Source organism: Argentina anserina, chromosome 7 (assembly GCF_933775445.1).
Source record: "Argentina anserina chromosome 7, drPotAnse1.1, whole genome shotgun sequence".
Taxonomy (NCBI): Eukaryota; Viridiplantae; Streptophyta; class Magnoliopsida; order Rosales; family Rosaceae; genus Argentina; species Argentina anserina.
Window position 1 is genome coordinate 22,917,848 of NC_065878.1, and position 19,104 is coordinate 22,936,951.

General features: G+C 37.4%; 3 protein-coding genes across 3 annotated transcripts; 1 reads left to right on the forward strand and 2 right to left on the reverse strand.

Annotated features, from left to right (window-relative positions):
* Positions 1–3,573: 3,573 nt before the first annotated feature.
* LOC126802749 (membrane-associated kinase regulator 5) lies at positions 3,574–5,331 on the reverse strand. The gene is made up of 3 exons (XM_050530431.1): positions 4,244–5,331; positions 4,065–4,127; positions 3,574–3,974 (listed from the first exon to the last, which is right to left on the reverse strand). The coding sequence occupies exons 1-3, from the start codon at positions 5,112–5,114 to the stop codon at positions 3,889–3,891; spliced, it is 1,020 nt and encodes a 339-aa protein (XP_050386388.1). The 5' UTR covers positions 5,115–5,331; the 3' UTR covers positions 3,574–3,888.
* A 7,840-nt stretch (positions 5,332–13,171) lies between these two features.
* Positions 13,172–15,185, forward strand: LOC126802532 (reticulon-like protein B5). The gene is made up of 5 exons (XM_050530174.1): positions 13,172–13,433; positions 14,093–14,273; positions 14,363–14,504; positions 14,591–14,660; positions 14,768–15,185. The coding sequence occupies exons 1-5, from the start codon at positions 13,172–13,174 to the stop codon at positions 14,935–14,937; spliced, it is 825 nt and encodes a 274-aa protein (XP_050386131.1). The 3' UTR covers positions 14,938–15,185.
* A 248-nt stretch (positions 15,186–15,433) lies between these two features.
* Positions 15,434–17,476, reverse strand: LOC126802996 (F-box protein At5g52880). Its single transcript, XM_050530719.1, is given in 8 exon segments — positions 15,434–15,722; positions 16,010–16,059; positions 16,062–16,157; positions 16,288–16,392; positions 16,395–16,447; positions 16,538–16,622; positions 16,728–16,882; positions 17,284–17,476. Coding segments are annotated over 8 exon segments (879 nt in total). The 5' UTR covers positions 17,472–17,476; the 3' UTR covers positions 15,434–15,575.
* Between the last annotated feature and the right edge of the window lie 1,628 nt (positions 17,477–19,104).

The following is a 19,104-nucleotide window of genomic DNA, read 5'->3' on the forward strand; positions in this document are numbered from 1 at the left end:
TTCCATATAAATTTCTATATTTATTCTGTTAGTTTAACAAGTGCTAGGGTAAAAATAGAAAATGAGATTGATCTAGGTTTTATCAGATTGTGGTCGACTTGTTGGCGGTAGTTCTTTAGTTTAGATAAGAGACACAAATTAAGGAGTAGGGAGGGAAAATTGGCGCCAAAATTGGAATTGTTGGGTGTCTTTCTCAAGGTAAAGGGCGGGAAAAACATTGCTCCTCTCAGATGAGGTTAATTTTGTCTTTTAACCCTCTTTGTGGGCCTCACGTAACTGCCACGTCACCAAGATAACGGAAAAGTTAAAAAAAACTAACGGAAGTACTTCAATGATAGCAATACTAGAGTCTGGGTATCACATTGGTACGATTAAGAGTTGAGGTATCACATTGGTAAGTACACCAGAGTTGAGGGACTGTTGGTGAAAAAAACTCTCAGACTAATGTTTATTGTGCAACTACATCCTCTATTATCAAAATTCCCATGTTATACTCGTTCATCAAATATGCGTAGAAGCTAGTTGACCTTAGATAATTGCTTCTCTAGTCTCTCTCCCTCTTCTCATGTTCGGCTACTTTAGTAATTTCTTGACATTCTTCCAACATCTACGTGCATGTTAGTGAGTTCAGTACGAAGCAAAAGATCAGTGGAAGACGTTTGGTGAGTTGTCTGTAACTCACCACGAATTTGTTTCGTCCAAAACCGATGACGTGAGAAAGGTAGGGATTGCCGCTTACCAAACTAGGCTTAAAAAACTTGGAATCATTCTAACATTTCTTAGGGTTCATAGCGATGCCTCATAGCGAGGCCAAACTTCACTTCTAGATGAAGCTAGCAATCAAATCAAACCTGTGTATATTGCATCCAACCAGTTCCTTGCATTGAGATGGTGATAGGGCCAAAATAGTATTTTCAATTAACCTTGTAAAAAATTGTCAATCGTAGTATAGAATAAAAGGGGATCGTTCGATACCAGAGACTGAGAGTACTTTCACAATTTACGCTAAACAAAACAAAACAAATAAATGTGAGGGTTTTGATTATCAATGCCAAGGTAGAGAAACAATGTAAATTAATAATATATAATGAATGAGATGAACAAGTTATAAACTACATCATTTCACCATCGTTTATACTCCACTTTTGATCAATCATAAAAAGCACTTAACAATTATGTGACCGACAACAAACAAGAACAACCATAAAACGCATTGAAATTGTTCTTACTACTTCCCTGAAGTTATTTTACGCCGTGAAACACACTTTTCATTATAAGTATTCTCTAACAGGTTTACTAGTTCTGAAACGCAATACTCTAGTAACTCAAGTAGAAAGCATTAAGATTTATTAAAGTTTGTTCGTTGATTGAAGTCTAGGTAGCGTGAAACGCACTCTCTACCCAAATCAATAAGCATCCCTTAATTTACCTCCACAAGTGAGGTAGTCACTACTTGGTCAGAGAAAGAATCACAACTATTAGGTGAAACAATCTTTAACTCTACCTGCGATCACATGTATGTAATCTAAGTTGCGCACCAAAGAAAACAAACATGTCAAAGTTATCAATAGCACAAATTAAGGCATATCAATCACATAAAAATAAGATATCAAACTAAGCAAATATAATTAAGAGTTTTGTATAAACATGGCTATAAGGACATCCCCTAATTAGAAGAATTTAGTTACACAAAAACATAGAGATTATTGTCTCGTAGGGCAGAGAGAGAGAGAGAGAGAGAGAGAGAGAGAGAGAGAGAGAGAGAGAGAGAGAGAGAGAGAGAGAGAGAAGAAAAGGAGGAAGAAGCCCCTATTTATAAAGTTACAAACTTCTTTCTCAAATTTGGGTTGTCTTATTTGTTTCCTTATAAGATTTTTCTTGTTTGGCTCATAAACTGACTCCATAATCTCCAATATATCAAAATGATACTACAAAACTCGTGCATGGGATGCTTGGAGTGGTCCGGGCCTTGAAATATAACTTTCGATCAACAACGTAATTCTCAGCCAGGCAGACATTTTGCTCACTAAATTATGCATCACTTTATGTAGGAAAATGACATTGATGTGATTCTAATGGCTCTGGAAATTAAACTCATAGGGCTTTCCATCAATATATGATTCATATTTTTTTTTCTCCAAGTAGCTTGCCTACTATGGTCTGTTGAGTTGACTGTTCTGCACATACAAATTTCGTGATTTAGCTTTAAATGCATCTTTTCTCAATGATCCTCTTCTTTGCTTTCAAAAATACCTAAAATAATAAAAATAGGTTATAATGATGATGCTTAAGTGAATAATACAGAAAAATGTGAAGAATTAGACGATATATAATCATAGCATAAAATGCTTCTATCAGATGGTGTTCATTGCAAAGTTGAAAACTAAACCCCCCATTTCCAAATGTCTTCAATGTGATATTTTACTTTGTCTTTTTCCAGGTCTGTGGTATGGTTCACCGTGAAGCTTGCAGTGGTGTCTGATATCAGTGATATGGAAAATACAGTAGTTTCTTGGCAGTTCTTTGTCGTCATAATGTAATCATGTAGTGAAAATGCAGTGCACTGCAGAGTGCATGCCTTATGAATCCACTGTTGTTATATTCTGTGATGAAATAATCTTTTAATTGAAGTGGCAAATTGAATCAACTCGTTTCATTCATAACATAAATTAAGATCATTTCATCGTAAAGAGAAACAACGTTAGCGATCTTTACATTTTATGTTCGTATTGGTTAATATTCAAGCAATGACATTGTTTAGCCATGAGATTGTAAAACATGGTATTGACAACACACTACTCTGATGCGAAAATCGGAAAGTTACATTAGGAATGATTCGTCTCGATCATGAGCAACTCCATTAACCCAAGAAAACTTAGAAACTATCATATAACCGGTTTGCATACACAGTATTCGTCACTGTTGCATACATATAAATGGCACTGCTCTTTCCTCTTGTACAAATTTTCATCTTTTAGCAGAACTGCAGGTAATACTTTGTATTTATTTATGACTCAAAGCAATGAATGAACTCCAGTTTCTGGGTTCTCTCATAGGCAATTGGGGTAAATTTAAACTGAGCTGCATGTATTAATGTGAATATGTATGGTTAGGTCAGGGTAACCAAATCCAGGGAGAAACTGCAAATTTGAATGACTTTATGGCAGTTTCACAGCTGCAACAAGCAGTCAAAATTGAATTGAATCTCTGCAGACCAACGATGGGATGGGTTGGTAAGAGAGCATCTAACTATTTCAATGCTTTTTCACTTTGGAACCAAGAAATACAACATATAGCAAAAAGTAAATTAAAAATGCAATTTCAAAAGCACTTTCAGAAAAGCATCAGTTCTGCTGTCCAGAATCAAATAAGTGAATAACCAATGGATGGAAATCAATCTTCAATGAGATTGAAGTTTCAATGTTGGTTCTCTTTCCAGTTTTCTCCTGGATAATTAAAGATGCAAAACTCTGATGAGTCTAATCATAATCTCTGAACTAATGCAGAGAAAATAATGTCACATTTCTCTCTCTGATTGATTTGCAAAGATTTGCGTCTCTCATATAGTCATATATTCATTCATTCAAAAGCAACATAAAAGCAACACAATCTGATTGATACACAAACTAGAAATCAGAGTATGTTCAAGATTTCATAATGACCCGTCACTTTTCAGACAACAACTAGTGAAGAACCCTAATGGTATTCACCGGTCATCAATTAGCCAAAACCCTAAAATCGCAAACGGCAGACCCCTATGCTTCAATCCTAAAACCCCAAAATTACTTTAATGTTCCTTTGCTTTTACATCATAGTACGAAAGAAACAGAGTACCCTAGCTCTGTTTCTACCCGCGTTGAATACAAATAAACAAAGCTTGATCAAATATCAAAAGCATGCTAGCTCTTCCCCTATGGAGCTTCTCGCAGACCTCTCATGGGATTCGACAGCAAATCGGGATAACATAGACGATTCTGCAAATGATATTAAATATATAAGAGACTTTTTCTTACTACAATTGTACAATTTTGTTCAAAATTTGTAAACAAGGATAGTGATTTTACCACTAGAATATGAGTTCATGGACGAACTAGTCCAACTTGTTGATCTTGATAGGCAAGAGGAATCTGAAATGGAATTCAGAAACTTAAGTTAGTTCTTCAGCTCGATTCATAAGTATTTTTAAGATTATAAATCAACATGAAAATTCAAAGTACAAAGAAAAAAATTGAATTTTCAGTACCTATAGAATTGAATGATCTCTTGCAATGTAGAATGGCGCTCTGAATCCCATCTGCTTGAAGCAACAGCGAGTCATCTCTCCGGTTAACTGGCGGAGCCACCGCCATAGCTGCCGTGGCCGACTTGCTCTTCCCAAGATGCTTACAAACAACTCGAATTCCGGCCGGAATGTTCCCCTGCTTCTCCTTCCTCGGCGAGTACATAGACACCGCCGGTGATGAAGTCGGCGATGCCATCGGCAAGTCGCCGGTAACCTTCACTTTGTCACCGTACCTCTTGGAAACTTTCAGGTACAGAGGCTTGATTAGCTTCAGGTACTTCTTTATCACATCCTTGGAAAACCGCTCTGTTTTCGAATCATCAGAGCGCTCATTCTGCAATTTGCTTCTAGTTTCCCTCGAACTGTTTTCTCTGGTCAGCTTAGCAGGGCTCGAAATTCCATTTCCTTTCACTTCTGGCCTCTTCTGCTTCTGGGTCTCCTTCAAAATGCAGGACTCTGTTTCCCCTGTTTTCTCTGCCTTTTTGGCTGTAGCTGATTTGGGTTTTTTGAAGATGGAAACCCCAAACTTTGGACCTGATTTGAGTAGAGCAATGGGAATGGGTTCAATGGGGAGAACTTTCCTTTTGGAAATTGGATCAGTAGGAGAAGAAACATAAAGGGTTGGTTCTGTTTTGGCTTCTTTTGAGTAAAGCTTGGAACTTTCCTGATGGGTTCTGGTGTTTGATTCTATACTAATCTCCAAATCAAAGAAGGAGTCTTCTTCTTCCTCCTCTTCCACCTCAAACTCATTGTCAGTTTCCACCAAAGGACTGGGGATTGCAATGGGAGAAGGGTTGGGTTTCCAGAACTTCAGAAAGTACAGAGTCTCCATTGTTACAGAGAGAAACAGAGGGCTAAAGATTGGAGCTTTGTGTTTGGAAAGTGAAGAGTTTTGTGTTGGGGTTTTTATACCAGAAGACTGATTGGGTAGCGTGAAGAAATGAGTGAAATAATAAATTAACAGAGACAGAGCGTGGTGATTAAAACAAATAAAAATTACACTTCGTTTTATGTGTGAGAGACTCTGAGACTATGAGTCAGGAAACAGAGCTTTTCTTTTTGCTTTTTTCTGGGTTTCTTTTTCTCTGGTTTTTTTTTTGGTTTTATTTGACTGGGATGATTATTACGTGTGGTTTTGGAACTGTAGGCATGTGGAAGAAGAGAGAGTGAATTTGGTTCAGAGGTTCAGAGGCTTACGAATGCAGATTTGAGGTTTCTCAAGACTTTTGGTCTTTGTTGGGTTTTCTGATGGTTTGCCGATGGAGGCTTTCAATTCTTTGGCCCCCCACGCGCGGCCCCCCTTGTTTCCCATCGTCACGACTCACGACTTTGAAGGGTTCAAAGGGGATGGTTTGAATATGGGGGGGATATATGGGGTTAGGACTCCGGACTCCGGAGTCCCTCCAATAGTTGAAACGGTGGCAATTTTGTAACTACACAAACTTGACAAGAAAAGTTAAGGAGGATTGGAAATTTGGATTTAGACTTTTTTTGTTTAGTGCATTGTGTCTTACTCTGATGAGTAAGAGTGAGGTTCTTTTCTTCGAAATAACACAATTCCAGATATCTCATGTTTTAGTTATTCCCGATCAATTGGGTGTCGAGAGTCGTCGGGTCACGGATCAATTAGTTATGACATCAAATTTATAGTCTAGACTCATGTCCCAACTCGTCTGAGAGTTAAATTTGCTTATAACTTTTACTAATGAGTTTCCAAAGTAACTAATCAGTGGCGGATCTAGGATCTGAAACTTGTTTAGGGTACAAACTACTAGTATAAATTTACTGTAAAATAACACTTAATTATATAAATCATAGCCTCCAACGAGTCCATTGTTTTGCAACGAAATCAAAACTTCCAGTTAGGTTTTTTTACAGCATTTACATCATTAGCAATAAACTACATAAAGATGATACTAAATTACTATTAGACATGAATTTGCCTGAAAAGTTTACAGTACATACCCTTTTAAATATATAATAAATGACAATATTAGAAGTGCATGCAAACAGAGTACATACCCTTTTAAATATATAATAAATGACAATATTAGAAGTGCATGCAAACAGAGGACCAAGGTTGAATCAGATGGAAGAAAATGCACATACATGGAGATGATATGTGCCATCAATAGGTAAAGGGATGCATAGACATAATTCCACAATTAGGAAAGGGTGAGGCATTTGACTATAAAACACATTTCAGAATTATATCTAGCATTAGTTGCTGACTTGCTGCCTAAATCCAACTAGAGAGTGACTCAATTGCTAGAGAATAAGGAAGAAAACAAAATAAGTGAGAAAGAAAACAAAGAAGAAAGTAAAAAATGAAGAGAAAATTGAAGAAAGCAGGTTTCGAACCATAGTCACAAGGCTATAAAACATGAGACCAAACCAATTGGACTAACACATATACAAAATCAACTAGCACGTCAAAACATATTAGTAGTAAAGAAAATTTCGTCTAGGCTTGAGCCCATAGAGCCTACCATGTGTAACCTCCACTGGTTAGTATGTAAGAACTAATAGATTACGTAATGATCATTAGTTGTTGTGTTTCATCGCTTCATGTTCATTTGAAGTATTTTGGCTTCACATCGTGCATGATTTTTGAAACATATGATCAATACCATCGAGTGATCAGATTATTGATCGGGTTAGTTGTGTTGGTGTTTTCGACTCAACCAGTTATCCTATCAAACATGTTATACGGGCATATATACGACAAGGTACACGAAAATTTCGTACTATAATTTAGGGTAACATAAAACAAATACAACACAAAATACCATCCCTAAATTGAAAAATTGTAGGTAAAAGGGGCTAAACTAAAGTAGCTAGAGTGGATCTTTAACTTCATCTTTATTTCTTGTTAAAGTCTAAAATTTCCATGAAAGCAAGACATTTGTTTTCAAAGTTAACACATTGACCGGACAAAGTGAGAAACGAGCTTTATATCTTTACAACATTCTCCGGCCATGGCCATGAGAGATTGTTAGACCTTTTGGGAAGAGAGCGTGATAGTGAACGAGGAACAACCGAACAAGTAATGAGTTAGAAAAGAGAAAACCTACCTGCAGGATGGCAAAGAGAAACTTCCAAACAGAATAGAGGAAGAAAATAAAAATGGAAAGAGTAAAAGGCCAAAAAGAAAAACCTCTCTAGGGTTATGTTACACATGAGTGAAAGAGAGAGAGGCTTTAACTTTTGGGAGAAGAGAGCCTTTAAAATTGATCTACAAAATCAGAGAATTGGCTTCTTTAACAAGGCAAAGCCAAGGCCATTGGTGCAGATGGGGGCACGCTTCCTTCAGTTTAGGGACCCCTCTATTGCCCTTAAGAGGTTTTCCGAGTTCTTTATTTTTAGGTGCAGAAGAACAAGGAATCGGGTTCTTTGCGATAAATATTTGCCGGAAAAGTTTTGACTTGTAAACTCGGGTTTGTGTTTTTGTGGCCTCAGGCTCCTTCTTTTTAATGAGATATCAAGCTGTGTTCTGCAGAAAAATACAACAGAGAAAGCTCCTTCATCTCACTCACTTTCCCTTTTACCGAGTCTGTCTAAAACCTTCCAAGGGAATGCAGATATTGTAACGATTCTCACTTCCTCTAGTTTGTTGAAGCATTTTCGAAATGTGATTAAAAAGTAACAGAGTAAGCATTTGAGACAGATTAAGATAAAGTGTTTGACAAATTGTCTCAAGAGATATATCAAAACAAGAGCAATAAACAATATTATCCACAAGACAAAAGAATTTATAAATCTCGGATTATTTACTAACTCTTGAACTAGATTCACTAAGTGAAATTTTGCTCTAGGTTTTATGCCAATGTTGATTTCTCAAACCAGTCAACTAAATTAGCACTTTCTGTTTAATATTGACCAAAACGAACAATTGAGTTTCAAACGTATTCAGATTCTAGTCTTTGGTGTGATAATTGCCAACCCGGTATAAATTATTCCGTGCTCAAGAACAAAAAAAATAATCAACGTCTCTACTTCATGGAACGCACGACAATGCTATCCTCAAGCTGACTTTTCCAGTGTTTTTTTCTCTTTTCTTTGCCAACTTTGTTTGGCTTGCTCTTTACAAAGACTTAAGCTGACTCTACTAGTCCATTATACTAATCATATACCATATACTATGATCAAATCATAGCATATTTGCATATAGAATGGAATAATAGTCCTACACTCAAACAACAACATATATATTTGTCCTTAACCTGCAGTAAGATTCTACAGCCCATATTACCTTGATCACTTTTTATCTTTTACTGTAATTTTCTGTTTGATTTTTTAGTTTCAAAGTAGGAATGAATGATGACCCTTCCACCAGCATCATAGTTTTTTCGTTTTTTCTTGTTGTCATCTCAGGTAGAGGATCAAATCTGTCCCCATCTAAATCCACTCAAGTGTCTAGCATAACTTTCTTTCTTTTTGTGCTTGTTTATGGTTTTGGTCCTAGCTTTAAATTTTTTCACAAACAGGCTGGTCAAATTAGTCCTTGAAGAAATGTCATCGGTGGGATCTTCATGTTTAACGTATAACATTGCTGAAGCTTCTATGAAACTACTGATCTAACTTATTCTGTTTAGTTTGAAGTCGGATATCTTAGACTTTGGCCTCTCTTTCTTCATGCATTTCGCCATCCATAACCTTATATATGGACTGTAACGACCCTAAAATTTCGAGCTTAAAAACTCAAAATTTCAAAGTCAAAAAAACACCAAAATAATCCCAACGAATCGAAATCGTTTTAAATGCACAGCGGATCATTACTGAGTTTACAATATAACTCAGACAACCAATTATTACAAACCAAATTTATAATTCAACATTTCATAAAATGGAAATGTAATAATCCTCACAATCTCTCACAAAACTCACAAATAAAACCTCACAAGTTCTCACACACAAATCCGCACTAGAAATCTCACCACAAGCAGGATAATGAACAACTTCGAGTCTCCAGAGTCGTCTCTCAATCTCCACTAATCGACACATGCGGAATTATCCCATACACCATCGAATTGGTGCACCGGGATTGTAAACACAAACCCGGTAAGCTTATAGCTCGTATGAGTAAAATGAAAATATAACTCGCATATCAATATATACGAAAATCCACAAATCAACAAATATAAATGCACTCATGAGTCAATGGACGGCCCATCTGGTTGTCCCAAAAATATATGAAATGAAGTGCTCATGAGAAATTAGGCAACCCTTCTGGTTACCCAAATACATTTATAATACGGGTACTAATGAACGCTGGTACACATCTGTTACCCCTCACGTAGTACACCGCCGATATTGGGCAACCACCTGCTACCCAACGTCCAAAATATGAGTACTCATGAGCCGATAACCACCTGTTACCTGACTTACCTCACATGCAGTACTCCGGCAGACAGACTAGAGCTCTAACTGTATCGTAACTTTCGCCCGGCCAAAGACTAGGTTCCGACTTGCCAAACACGTACAATAATCACACCTCATATTGTACAAAATCAAGTCCAAAGACAAATCAACATTTTAACAATCTCCATGTTAAAATCACGTACAATAATCACACCTCATATTGTACTAATCAAAATCACATGCTCGATATATAAATCTCGTCATCAAAATGACATCATCACGATAAAATCAGAACAGTATATTATATAGCAAACTATATATATATGTACCTATTTACCATTTTATACAATATATATATAATCCGTTATATCATATACATGTCATATTTCATAAACACGTCCGAAGACAAAACGTTTAACAATACCATGTTAAAACCACGTACAATAATCACACCTCATATTGTACAATTTAAATCACTTGCTCAATATATAATTCTCGTCATTGAAATGACCAATTCATAATGAATTCATCACAGTATATAATTTAGCGAACTATATATATATGTACTTATTACAATTTATACAGTATATATGCAATCCACTATATCGTATACATATCGTAATTCAATATTAAAAACTCTTGCAAAATCTTGAATCTCCGCAAGGGTAGATTCGTAATTATATGAGATTTTACTCACCTTATCAACTCGAGCGTAATTTCACAATTTCCGAAGATAATTCATTTCCTTGATTTATCGATCACCTTGAAAAGATAAGAAAAGAATTTAGAAATGTTTCGTAAACCTTTAAATGCCGAAACTGTAATAATCTGTTACTGTTTAGAAATTTTAGTTTTACGAAGTTATTGTTCACTGAGTACTATTCACTATATACTATTCACGTATTTACTATTCATGTTTTAATGTACAAATACGCATCCATTACGTATTCATGTACGAGTACATACTGTTTACGTATTTCTATACGTATAAATACTATTTAAATATACATATTGTCTCAGTAAATAATAATTACTGAATTACCTTTCCAAAATTACTTTTTACATTTACTAAATGTAATTTACATTTACCGTATGTAAAATAAAAATTACATTTACCGTACGTAAATCACCTTTTTACATTCACCGTCGTAAAAATAAATTTTACCATTTATTGTTTGAAATTACTGTGCACGCGCCGCCGCACGTGGCACGCGCCACCTCCGGCAGGCCGCGCGTATCACGCCACCGCCGCCCCATTTCTCTTCCTTTCTCCTCCCTCTTCTCTTCCACGGCCTGACGCCGCCTCCTACTCCCTCCACGCACCCACACGCGCCGCCTAAGGCGGCGGTAATCCCTCCTCCTCCGATCTACTCCAATCTTCTACAAATCCATCCAAAAACACAACAACAACATCACAACAACTCGATTCAATCAACCCTTACCTTATTTGAGCCGTGGGGAGCACCGGAGAGGCGCCGGAGTGGCTAGGTAGCGGCGGAGGAAATCTGCAGAAGATTGGCGACGTCCTAGTGACTCCACGACGACGGGGCACATGCTGGCGAGCTAGAGGGTGGCTGTGGGAGTGCTTGCGACGACGTTGAGCTGGGCGGTGCATGTCACGGCGGCCTGGAGAGCGGCGGATCGACGAGGAGGATTTTCGGAGGGAGAGAGAAGGAAAATCGGGGAGAGAGAGCTGAGGGAGGCGGGTGAGAGGTGAGAGAGTGTGGTTTCCATAAATAGAAACCCTAATCACAAAAATGCCCTTTTAATACTCGTTTCCAAAATCGGAAACTAACTTCCGACGTTAATAACTTTCACGTACGACCTCCGATTTGAACGCGTGAAGCGTCCACGAACTCGTATCGACGAGCTCTACAACTTTTGTGAAGAAAGTTTTCGCAACCGAGCGACGGAATAAAAGTCGATATATTCGTTCGGAAACGTAACGTTTTTCTAATTAAACGTTCCGAGAACGTTTCTGTTTCCGTTTCGTAAAGTCGCAAACAATCAAATTCATTTTAATTGAATTTCACAACTTTATAGAATTCAAATCAAACTAAATATTGTTTTGAAAAATAGGGTTATTACATGGACCTTTGATGAAGATTATTTTCTACTCACAAGTTCATATATTGCTCTCAGCCTCTCATACCATTCTGTTATTAGGGTTCGTCGTAAGAAAATGATTTGAAGTATAAATTAGGGTTTTTGGAGATGAGTTTTTGTACAACAAATTCTTAGCAGGTCGGTTTTGAAGTAATGGTTATTAGAGAAATAAAAGGTTTATCTTAGCTGAACTCTACATAATAATGATCTGCCAAACTTTCACCAATGAACCTGAATTTACATTTCACCTTCTAGGAAAATGCATGCTGGCAGATGTAATAAGGTTTGGTGGTCTCAAATGAATTGCCTAACATAGTAACAATCATCTGCAGCAACACTCCACTTCAAGTTATGTTGAAATCCGCAAGTATTAGTTGACCTTGTTCTGATCAATGGGTATGAAAGATCTATATCGGCTTTGAGTGACTGTAGCATCTGGGATTGAGAAATTTGCAGTGATCATTAAACATGAGCTAATTCAGCTGGCCTGATATAGCCCTTAATTTCCTAAATTGGGATCAAGTACATGGTGCTCTATATTTTCATAATTCCCAGTCTAGCCCATTAGCTAGTCTGCTTGATCTCATTGGTGCTTCAGGCCCAGTATTAGAAATTGGCGCCAAGGATGGCGCGTCACAATGTCACCGATTTTCACTATGCAGTACATTTTTCAATATATACCTGCCATTTTAGGCAATATTGGTAGCATTGGGGCTGGTATGATGTATTAGGAAAGCCTACGAAGGTAAAACAAGTTGGTGCGTCTCGTTACATAATGTTGTTATTGAAATCTGTATATATTTGGCCATATCTTTATTTTGGTAGCTCGGGCGTTCAATTTTTAAGAGTAAATTTAATGGAGTAAAAAAAGAACATGAGTTAGAAAAAATGGTTGTTCTACACCCACATCTATCTACATATGTAGAGCTGTTGTGTCTCAAGCTTAATATTTCATATCCAACAAGAATGAATTATATCGATAAAATTAACTGAACGTAAATTTTAGTTTAAACATGAATCACTGCATAAATGTAATATAATTTTGGTTATATTCAAATTGACTTAATTTTTCAGAAATGATTCCCAATTAAATGTCTTGTTGTAGGTTACATTTCTCAATTTAATTTCCACATAAAATCAAAATAATTGCAAAAAATAAAAAAATAAAAACAAATTGAGAAAAAAAGAGAATTGAAAATAGGTCACAGCCTCACGCCGTAACCCGAGACATTCCCGCGCACACGTAGTCTCTTTTCTCGCGCCCTACCCTTGGTTTCTGTTACTCTTTTCCGAATTCGTTCTCATCCGACCCTCAGCTTCGGACTCCGAGCCTCTCGCTTTAAGCCTCCCACCCCCCAAAATACAAATCCACATTCTCTCTCTCTCTCTCTCAAACTGTTCGATCTTTAGCGCAAAGAAGCCATGGCCGAGCCAGAAGAGATTCCAGGCGAGACGATCATGGAGAAGATCTACTCCCACCACCGCTCCTCGTCCTCGTCGTCTTCCGGCGACGACAAGCACACTAAGAAAGTGGATGCCGTCATGGCAGCCGTGGAGGACGATGCCGTCAAGCACAAGGCGGAGGAACACCACAAGCCGGCGGCGCACGATTCCGTCAAGTCCAACAAATTCAGAATCTTCGGCCGCGAAAAGTCCGTTCACAATGTCCTCGGCGGTGGCAAACGTACTCTCTCTCTCTCTCTTAAATCTTTCTTTCGTTGTGATTCTTTATCTGCATTGTTGAAATGTTTTGAGGTATTGTTGTTTGGTTGATCGGAAAATATCGGCGATCATCGGAAACCTAGAATCTGTAAATTTTGTTTTGGCGATTTGAAAACAAGAATGTGGCTTAGAATTTTGAGACTAATTCGTATGAGAAAGATTGTAGATTGTTTGATCTTTGTTATATTCGCGTCGTTTCAATTGTCATGTTGTTGATCATGAAGGAGGTGTTGTGTGGAACATTTTGGATAGTTTCAGTGAATTGATCATCATTTTTAGGCTATTATGGTGAAGGATTGGATTAGATTGGTGCTTTCTATTCTCTGGTTCGTCTGCACATTGTGTTTTATTATGTACCAGCATGTATGAATTGATTGCTTGATTTTCAAGGTTTCGGTAGACAAATGTAGGCTGGTTTGTTTTTATTACGGACAGGTTCTTATGTTCTCGATGAATTGAATTCGAATGTACATTGTATGGTGTTTGTGTTGATAATATGTGTAAGGGTTTGTGTGTTATGTGGACAATGCAATGTGCATGCTTGTTTTCAGTTTTCTCAATTCTCGACTGTGCCTGAGAAAATTCTATCGAGTATGATGTAATGTCAATCTTCAATTGCAGCCGCTGATGTCCTCCTATGGAGGGACAAGAAAGAATCTGCAAGTGTTCTTGGTGGAGCGACTGTACTGTGGATTTTCTTTGAGTGTCTTGAATACCATTTGATCACACTGGTCTGCCATATTTTGATACTTTTTCTGGCTGTCTTCTTCCTGTGGTCCAATGCATCCTCTTTTATCAACAAGTAAGTCCTTTGATCCGCTTGCTACGGTTCATGGTGTTTAATCTTTGGTGTAATATCATACAGCCCTGACTTCATTGTTGCTGAATCAGGGCTCCACCAGAAATCCCAAAAGTTCAAATCCCGGAAAAGTGTATCCTTGATCTTGCCTCTGCACTGAGGACTGAACTGAACAAAGGGTTCCATGTTATGCGGGAAATTGCATCTGGGAGAGACTTGAAGACATTCCTCAGTGTAAGTTGATTGTTCTTTCATTGTCGGGTGGTATAAGTAGCCGGTTTTTGGGATTATATAATAATTAGCTGCTCCTCTGTTATCAGGTTATTGCTGTCTTGTGGATTGTTTCAGTGATTGGCAAATGGTTCAACTTCCTGACCTTGTTCTACTTAAGTAAGAATTGCCATTTATGTTCAATTTCCTTTTAAAGTTCTTGTGCATTTCAATATAACAAACTTCCAATTCCGTTATTGACATCATGTTCGAATTTGAATGGACAGTCTTCGTCATGCTGCACACCATGCCCATGGTCTATGAGAAGCATGATGCCCAGATTGATGCTGTTGCTGAAAAGGCATGGATCGAGTTTAAGAAGCAGTATGCAGTGTTCGATGAAAAGGTTTTGAGTAAGATACCCAAGGGCCCGGTGAAAGAGAAGAAGAAGGATTAGAGTCACACCATGCTGGAGTTAATTTTGTTTACTAGGTTTTACATCAAGTAACTGTGGTTTTTGTCCAGTCTTGATTCATCATCCGCTAGATTACCTCTTTCTGCGTTTCATTTTAGAACCTGGTTTAATGAGCGCACAGTTTAATGAATATAAGAGTTTTAGATCTATAAATGTTTGATGCCTTTGAACTTTTTGCCTATCACAGTAATACATTGTATCTATTTTTTATATCTAGAAAGTTGCACTTACCTTTGATTTCAATTCCCTTCTCTTTTGGCCAGGCAACTATAACTACCATTCATTATCCTTCCAATTTTGCAATTTTCTTGCGGAAGTATAAAGATAAACTGACTAATGCAACATACTGATTAGCATCAAAACATGAAGAAAAAAAATCACCAGAAATGATTGGAGCACAACAATTGATTTTGATCTAAAGGATAATGAAACATATATCCTGAATATTATTACTAATGGTACATCCTATAAGGATTGTTTAATTACAGGGAAGACTACGCCCGGATGCAAACTAAATGGCATCAAGTCTTGGCCTCAATGTTCCATCTTTGTTCCATAATAATGGCGTAGAGCGTCTCTATAAGTTAACAGGTAATACATTATACATCCAGGCATTGGTATTAATCGAAAGGCTTATCTTCAATTCTGTTCAAGCGTCTTCGATAGGCCCATAACCTGGAGAAGGGCCCTGCTTCTGAATCACTGTCGCTATCACTCTCTGAAGAAGATTTCATTAATACATAACCTTCCAACAAGTAGTTAACCACCTGAAAATGATGAATGTAGTAGACATAAAATGTCTGGTTCAAGATATCAGAACGAAAGAACTAGAAATATGGACAAGTTGATCCTAATAGTGGGTCTTCCTGGAACAAAAAGAGGGCGCTATCCTTTATGTCATGCCAGGAAATAGATCAATTACATCATTTCATAATTTAATTTCATGGAGCCATTATGTGCCTAGAAGAGTAACACATCCGGCATTCACACAACCCCATTCAAGAATTATTATTGGAAAACCAGAATGTACAGAGTAAGATTAAAAAAAAAAAACCTGACTAGGTAACACAGGGTCAATTTTCTGAACTTCAGGATTTAGTCCAAATGTTCATTGAAACATTTCATGTTGTTGAGCCAAACAATTATCTTGCAGTATCTACAGTATCCCCTACTCGATATCAATTTCTTTGATGAAGTATTCCCTGAAATCCAAGCAGATTTATTATGGTAAGCATTGAGTGGGTATATTAAAAAGCTTAAACCAAGGCAACGAAGTATAACAGGCTAAAGCTACTTGACAACAAACATTTATGCATATATCTACTGATTCACCTTTATATGCTCTTTTGAACGCTTTTCTCCAAAACAGCGCATAACTTTCATCTTCAACCTGTTCACTGGTATGCTGTTCCTTGATATTCAAGTCATTGTAAGACACGTAGCATATTGCCTCTGCCACAGCCGGTTATCACTTGCTGCAAAATTCCATGGCCTACACTAAAACAATCAAGACATATTAGAGGTGAATGCAGATCAATTGGATCTTCATGATACCAAGTAACTACTGAGTAGAAAGAATTACCAGCAGACTAGTCCAACAGAAGCTAAAGATTGAAAATCCAGGAAACTGAATACATGAACAATAACATCTTGTGGCAGATAGGCAACTGCATGAGTAGAAAGAACAGGTTAAAACACATCTAGCACACTTCACATCATTTCTGACTATTGGACATAAGAAAATTGTAAGGTACAGACTACGATAATGTCACCATTCTCCTCTTGGCGGGCTTTAGCGCGCCTCTTGTGAGCAACCATTGCAATCTTATATTCTGTAATAGCCAAGTTCTTCTTTTGCTTCGGCAGACTGGCCTCAACACTCTGAAGGAGGAGATGAGCTGCCGAGACAGCACCGCGTGTCTTCATTCTAGTACAATAGCAATCACAAAATTCATGTCAATTTCTCAATATATTCTAGCACCGACACATGTAATTCAAGCTAATTGAAGCATTTCATTCAACTAAGATTAGCATTGAGAAAATGTAGCTCAAGCTAAACATCATTGTCATTGCAACTCAAACTAAATGATGTTACTTTGTCATCAATGGGTTGTCTAATATCCCAATTCATATATTTTCAATATCCAAAAAGTTATCAGAGGAATCAAAACAAACAAAGCCTCAGTACTTCATCAAAATATGGGATGTAAAGATTCAAGTTTGAATACAAAATTTAGAAAATTAGAAGCAACCAAGATATAGAATCATAAAAATATGAAATGGGGTCGATTAGATAACCAATAACAAGCACGAGATGAAGAAACATACTTAGGGAGGAGGCGAAAGGCGGTGAGGGTGTCTTGGAAGATAAGAGATTGGAGATTCTTGGGAACTTTTCTAAAAGCGCCTCTGAGAATTAAGCTGAGCTCTTTGCAGACTAAAGGGTATCTATGAATGGATCCTCCTAAGGACTCTTTCAGCTCAAGCGTCTGGTATCTCTCCAATGTTTTCGACATTTCTTTCGAGTTCCTTCTGTTGATTTCAATGCTCAAAGCGCAGAGACGGAATGAAGATTCCTGGAACATAGATGATTGTGATGGTGGGCCGCTTTTAGACATGAGCCTATCTTAAGAGCCCAAATACTTGTGATGGTGTCGACTCATGTTTCCAATTCTTTTGCAATTATAACCACACTCTTAACCATCATTATCATTCTCACTAGAGAACACGTACAACAATCGGATTTCGACTTTCGACCATCATCATCCATACTATAATATATTTCGATTTCTGACACTGATCTTCAAAAAAAATAAAAAAATTGGGTAATTGACTAATTGCCTAATTGGTGAGGACGAGAGTATAACGGAAAAATAGTTTTTTTTTTAATTTATATTATTATTTAAATAATTAGCTGGGTACATTTAGCAACGGCCTATTAAAATTTTTTATGGCTAGAAATTCTTAGAGATTTACAGAGAGGGAAATTAATGGGGTGTTTGGTAAACTGCTTTTGAACGGGATGTGAGATCATAAACTGATTTTAGAGTGTTTTGGTAAACTTGATGTTAAAATTCGGGGTTGATAGAGGAGGCATAGGCTGGAACTATGAGAGAGAAGGGCTTCAAAAAGCTGGATATAAATAGAATTCGAGGCCTCAGCTAGTTGAGAGGGAAGAGGAAGAGCTCATGGGGAAGGGAAGAGCTTGAGATCTTTGTCGATGGAGAAGGGCAATAGAGAAAGATCGATGAGACAGATCGTGAAGGATCATGGCATGGGACAATGTAGGTTATTTCTCAAAATTTCATTCAACTCTCCACGTTTGGGTTTTGATTCCCCCACAAAACCTGAAATCAAGAGCTTCGAATTATAGCTCCCTCATTTCGCAGGTTGAGATAAGTAATTCAGTTGGGAAGATGCTTTTGGATAGATTACCAAACAACTCCAAGCAAACAATTCCAAAAATCGATTTTGAGCTTCGAAGCAGGTTTAAAAGCGATCCTAAGCTAGGCCGAAAAACCCTATCATTTAATACAAATGCGAATTACAAGAAACAACACCATCAACAAAATTAACATCCTGAAACACATGTATAAAATAATAAAATCAAAGTTAAGTTAGACTATCTATTTATTTTTCGTCTTTGTTTAGTAATTTTTTAAACATTTGTATCAAAATTATTTTCAATACCCATTGTAGAAAGTAAACAAGAGCTACTGAGCACCATATGTTGTCAACTTGTCATTCTCTAGTGTGACAAAATTGCATAACCTCATGGAGAAGTTTCCTGATGGTTTTATTGATTTCCTTTTTTTTTTTTAAGCCTCTATTTTACCTATAGAGCACAAAGGCTCCACAGTCCCACACTCACACTCCCTTTCATAAATTCCCAAATGAGAACCACCAAAATGGTTTCCCTAGGGTTTGAGATTGAGCTCCACCAACCCCAAACCCAGCCTTCCATTGAAGACCTCCACTCCTTGTAATCCCTCTCTACCAATCAAACCCACCTCCACAAGACCCAGAACTCAGTTCTGGAACAACTCAGCAACAAACTCAAACCCTCACTCAACCTCAACTTCCCTGTCTTCCACGGCGGCAGAGACAACGCCCTCGACTGGGTCTCCCTCGCCGTTCGCTACTTCAAGT

Bases quoted from the DNA above. Each gene is read 5' to 3' on its own strand.
- LOC126802749 (XM_050530431.1), bottom strand. From the start codon at position 5,114: ATGGAGACTCTGTACTTTCTGAAGTTCTGGAAACCCAACCCTTCTCCC. The intron at 4,128-4,243 runs GTACTGAAAATT...ATTCCATTTCAG, and splicing joins GAGATCATTCAATTCTATAG to ATTCCTCTTGCCTATCAAGA. The intron at 3,975-4,064 runs GTAAAATCACTA...TATCATTTGCAG, and splicing joins CATGAACTCATATTCTAGTG to AATCGTCTATGTTATCCCGA.
- LOC126802532 (XM_050530174.1), top strand. From the start codon at position 13,172: ATGGCCGAGCCAGAAGAGATTCCAGGCGAGACGATCATGGAGAAGATC. The intron at 13,434-14,092 runs GTACTCTCTCTC...CTTCAATTGCAG, and splicing joins TGTCCTCGGCGGTGGCAAAC to CCGCTGATGTCCTCCTATGG. The intron at 14,274-14,362 runs GTAAGTCCTTTG...TTGCTGAATCAG, and splicing joins GCATCCTCTTTTATCAACAA to GGCTCCACCAGAAATCCCAA.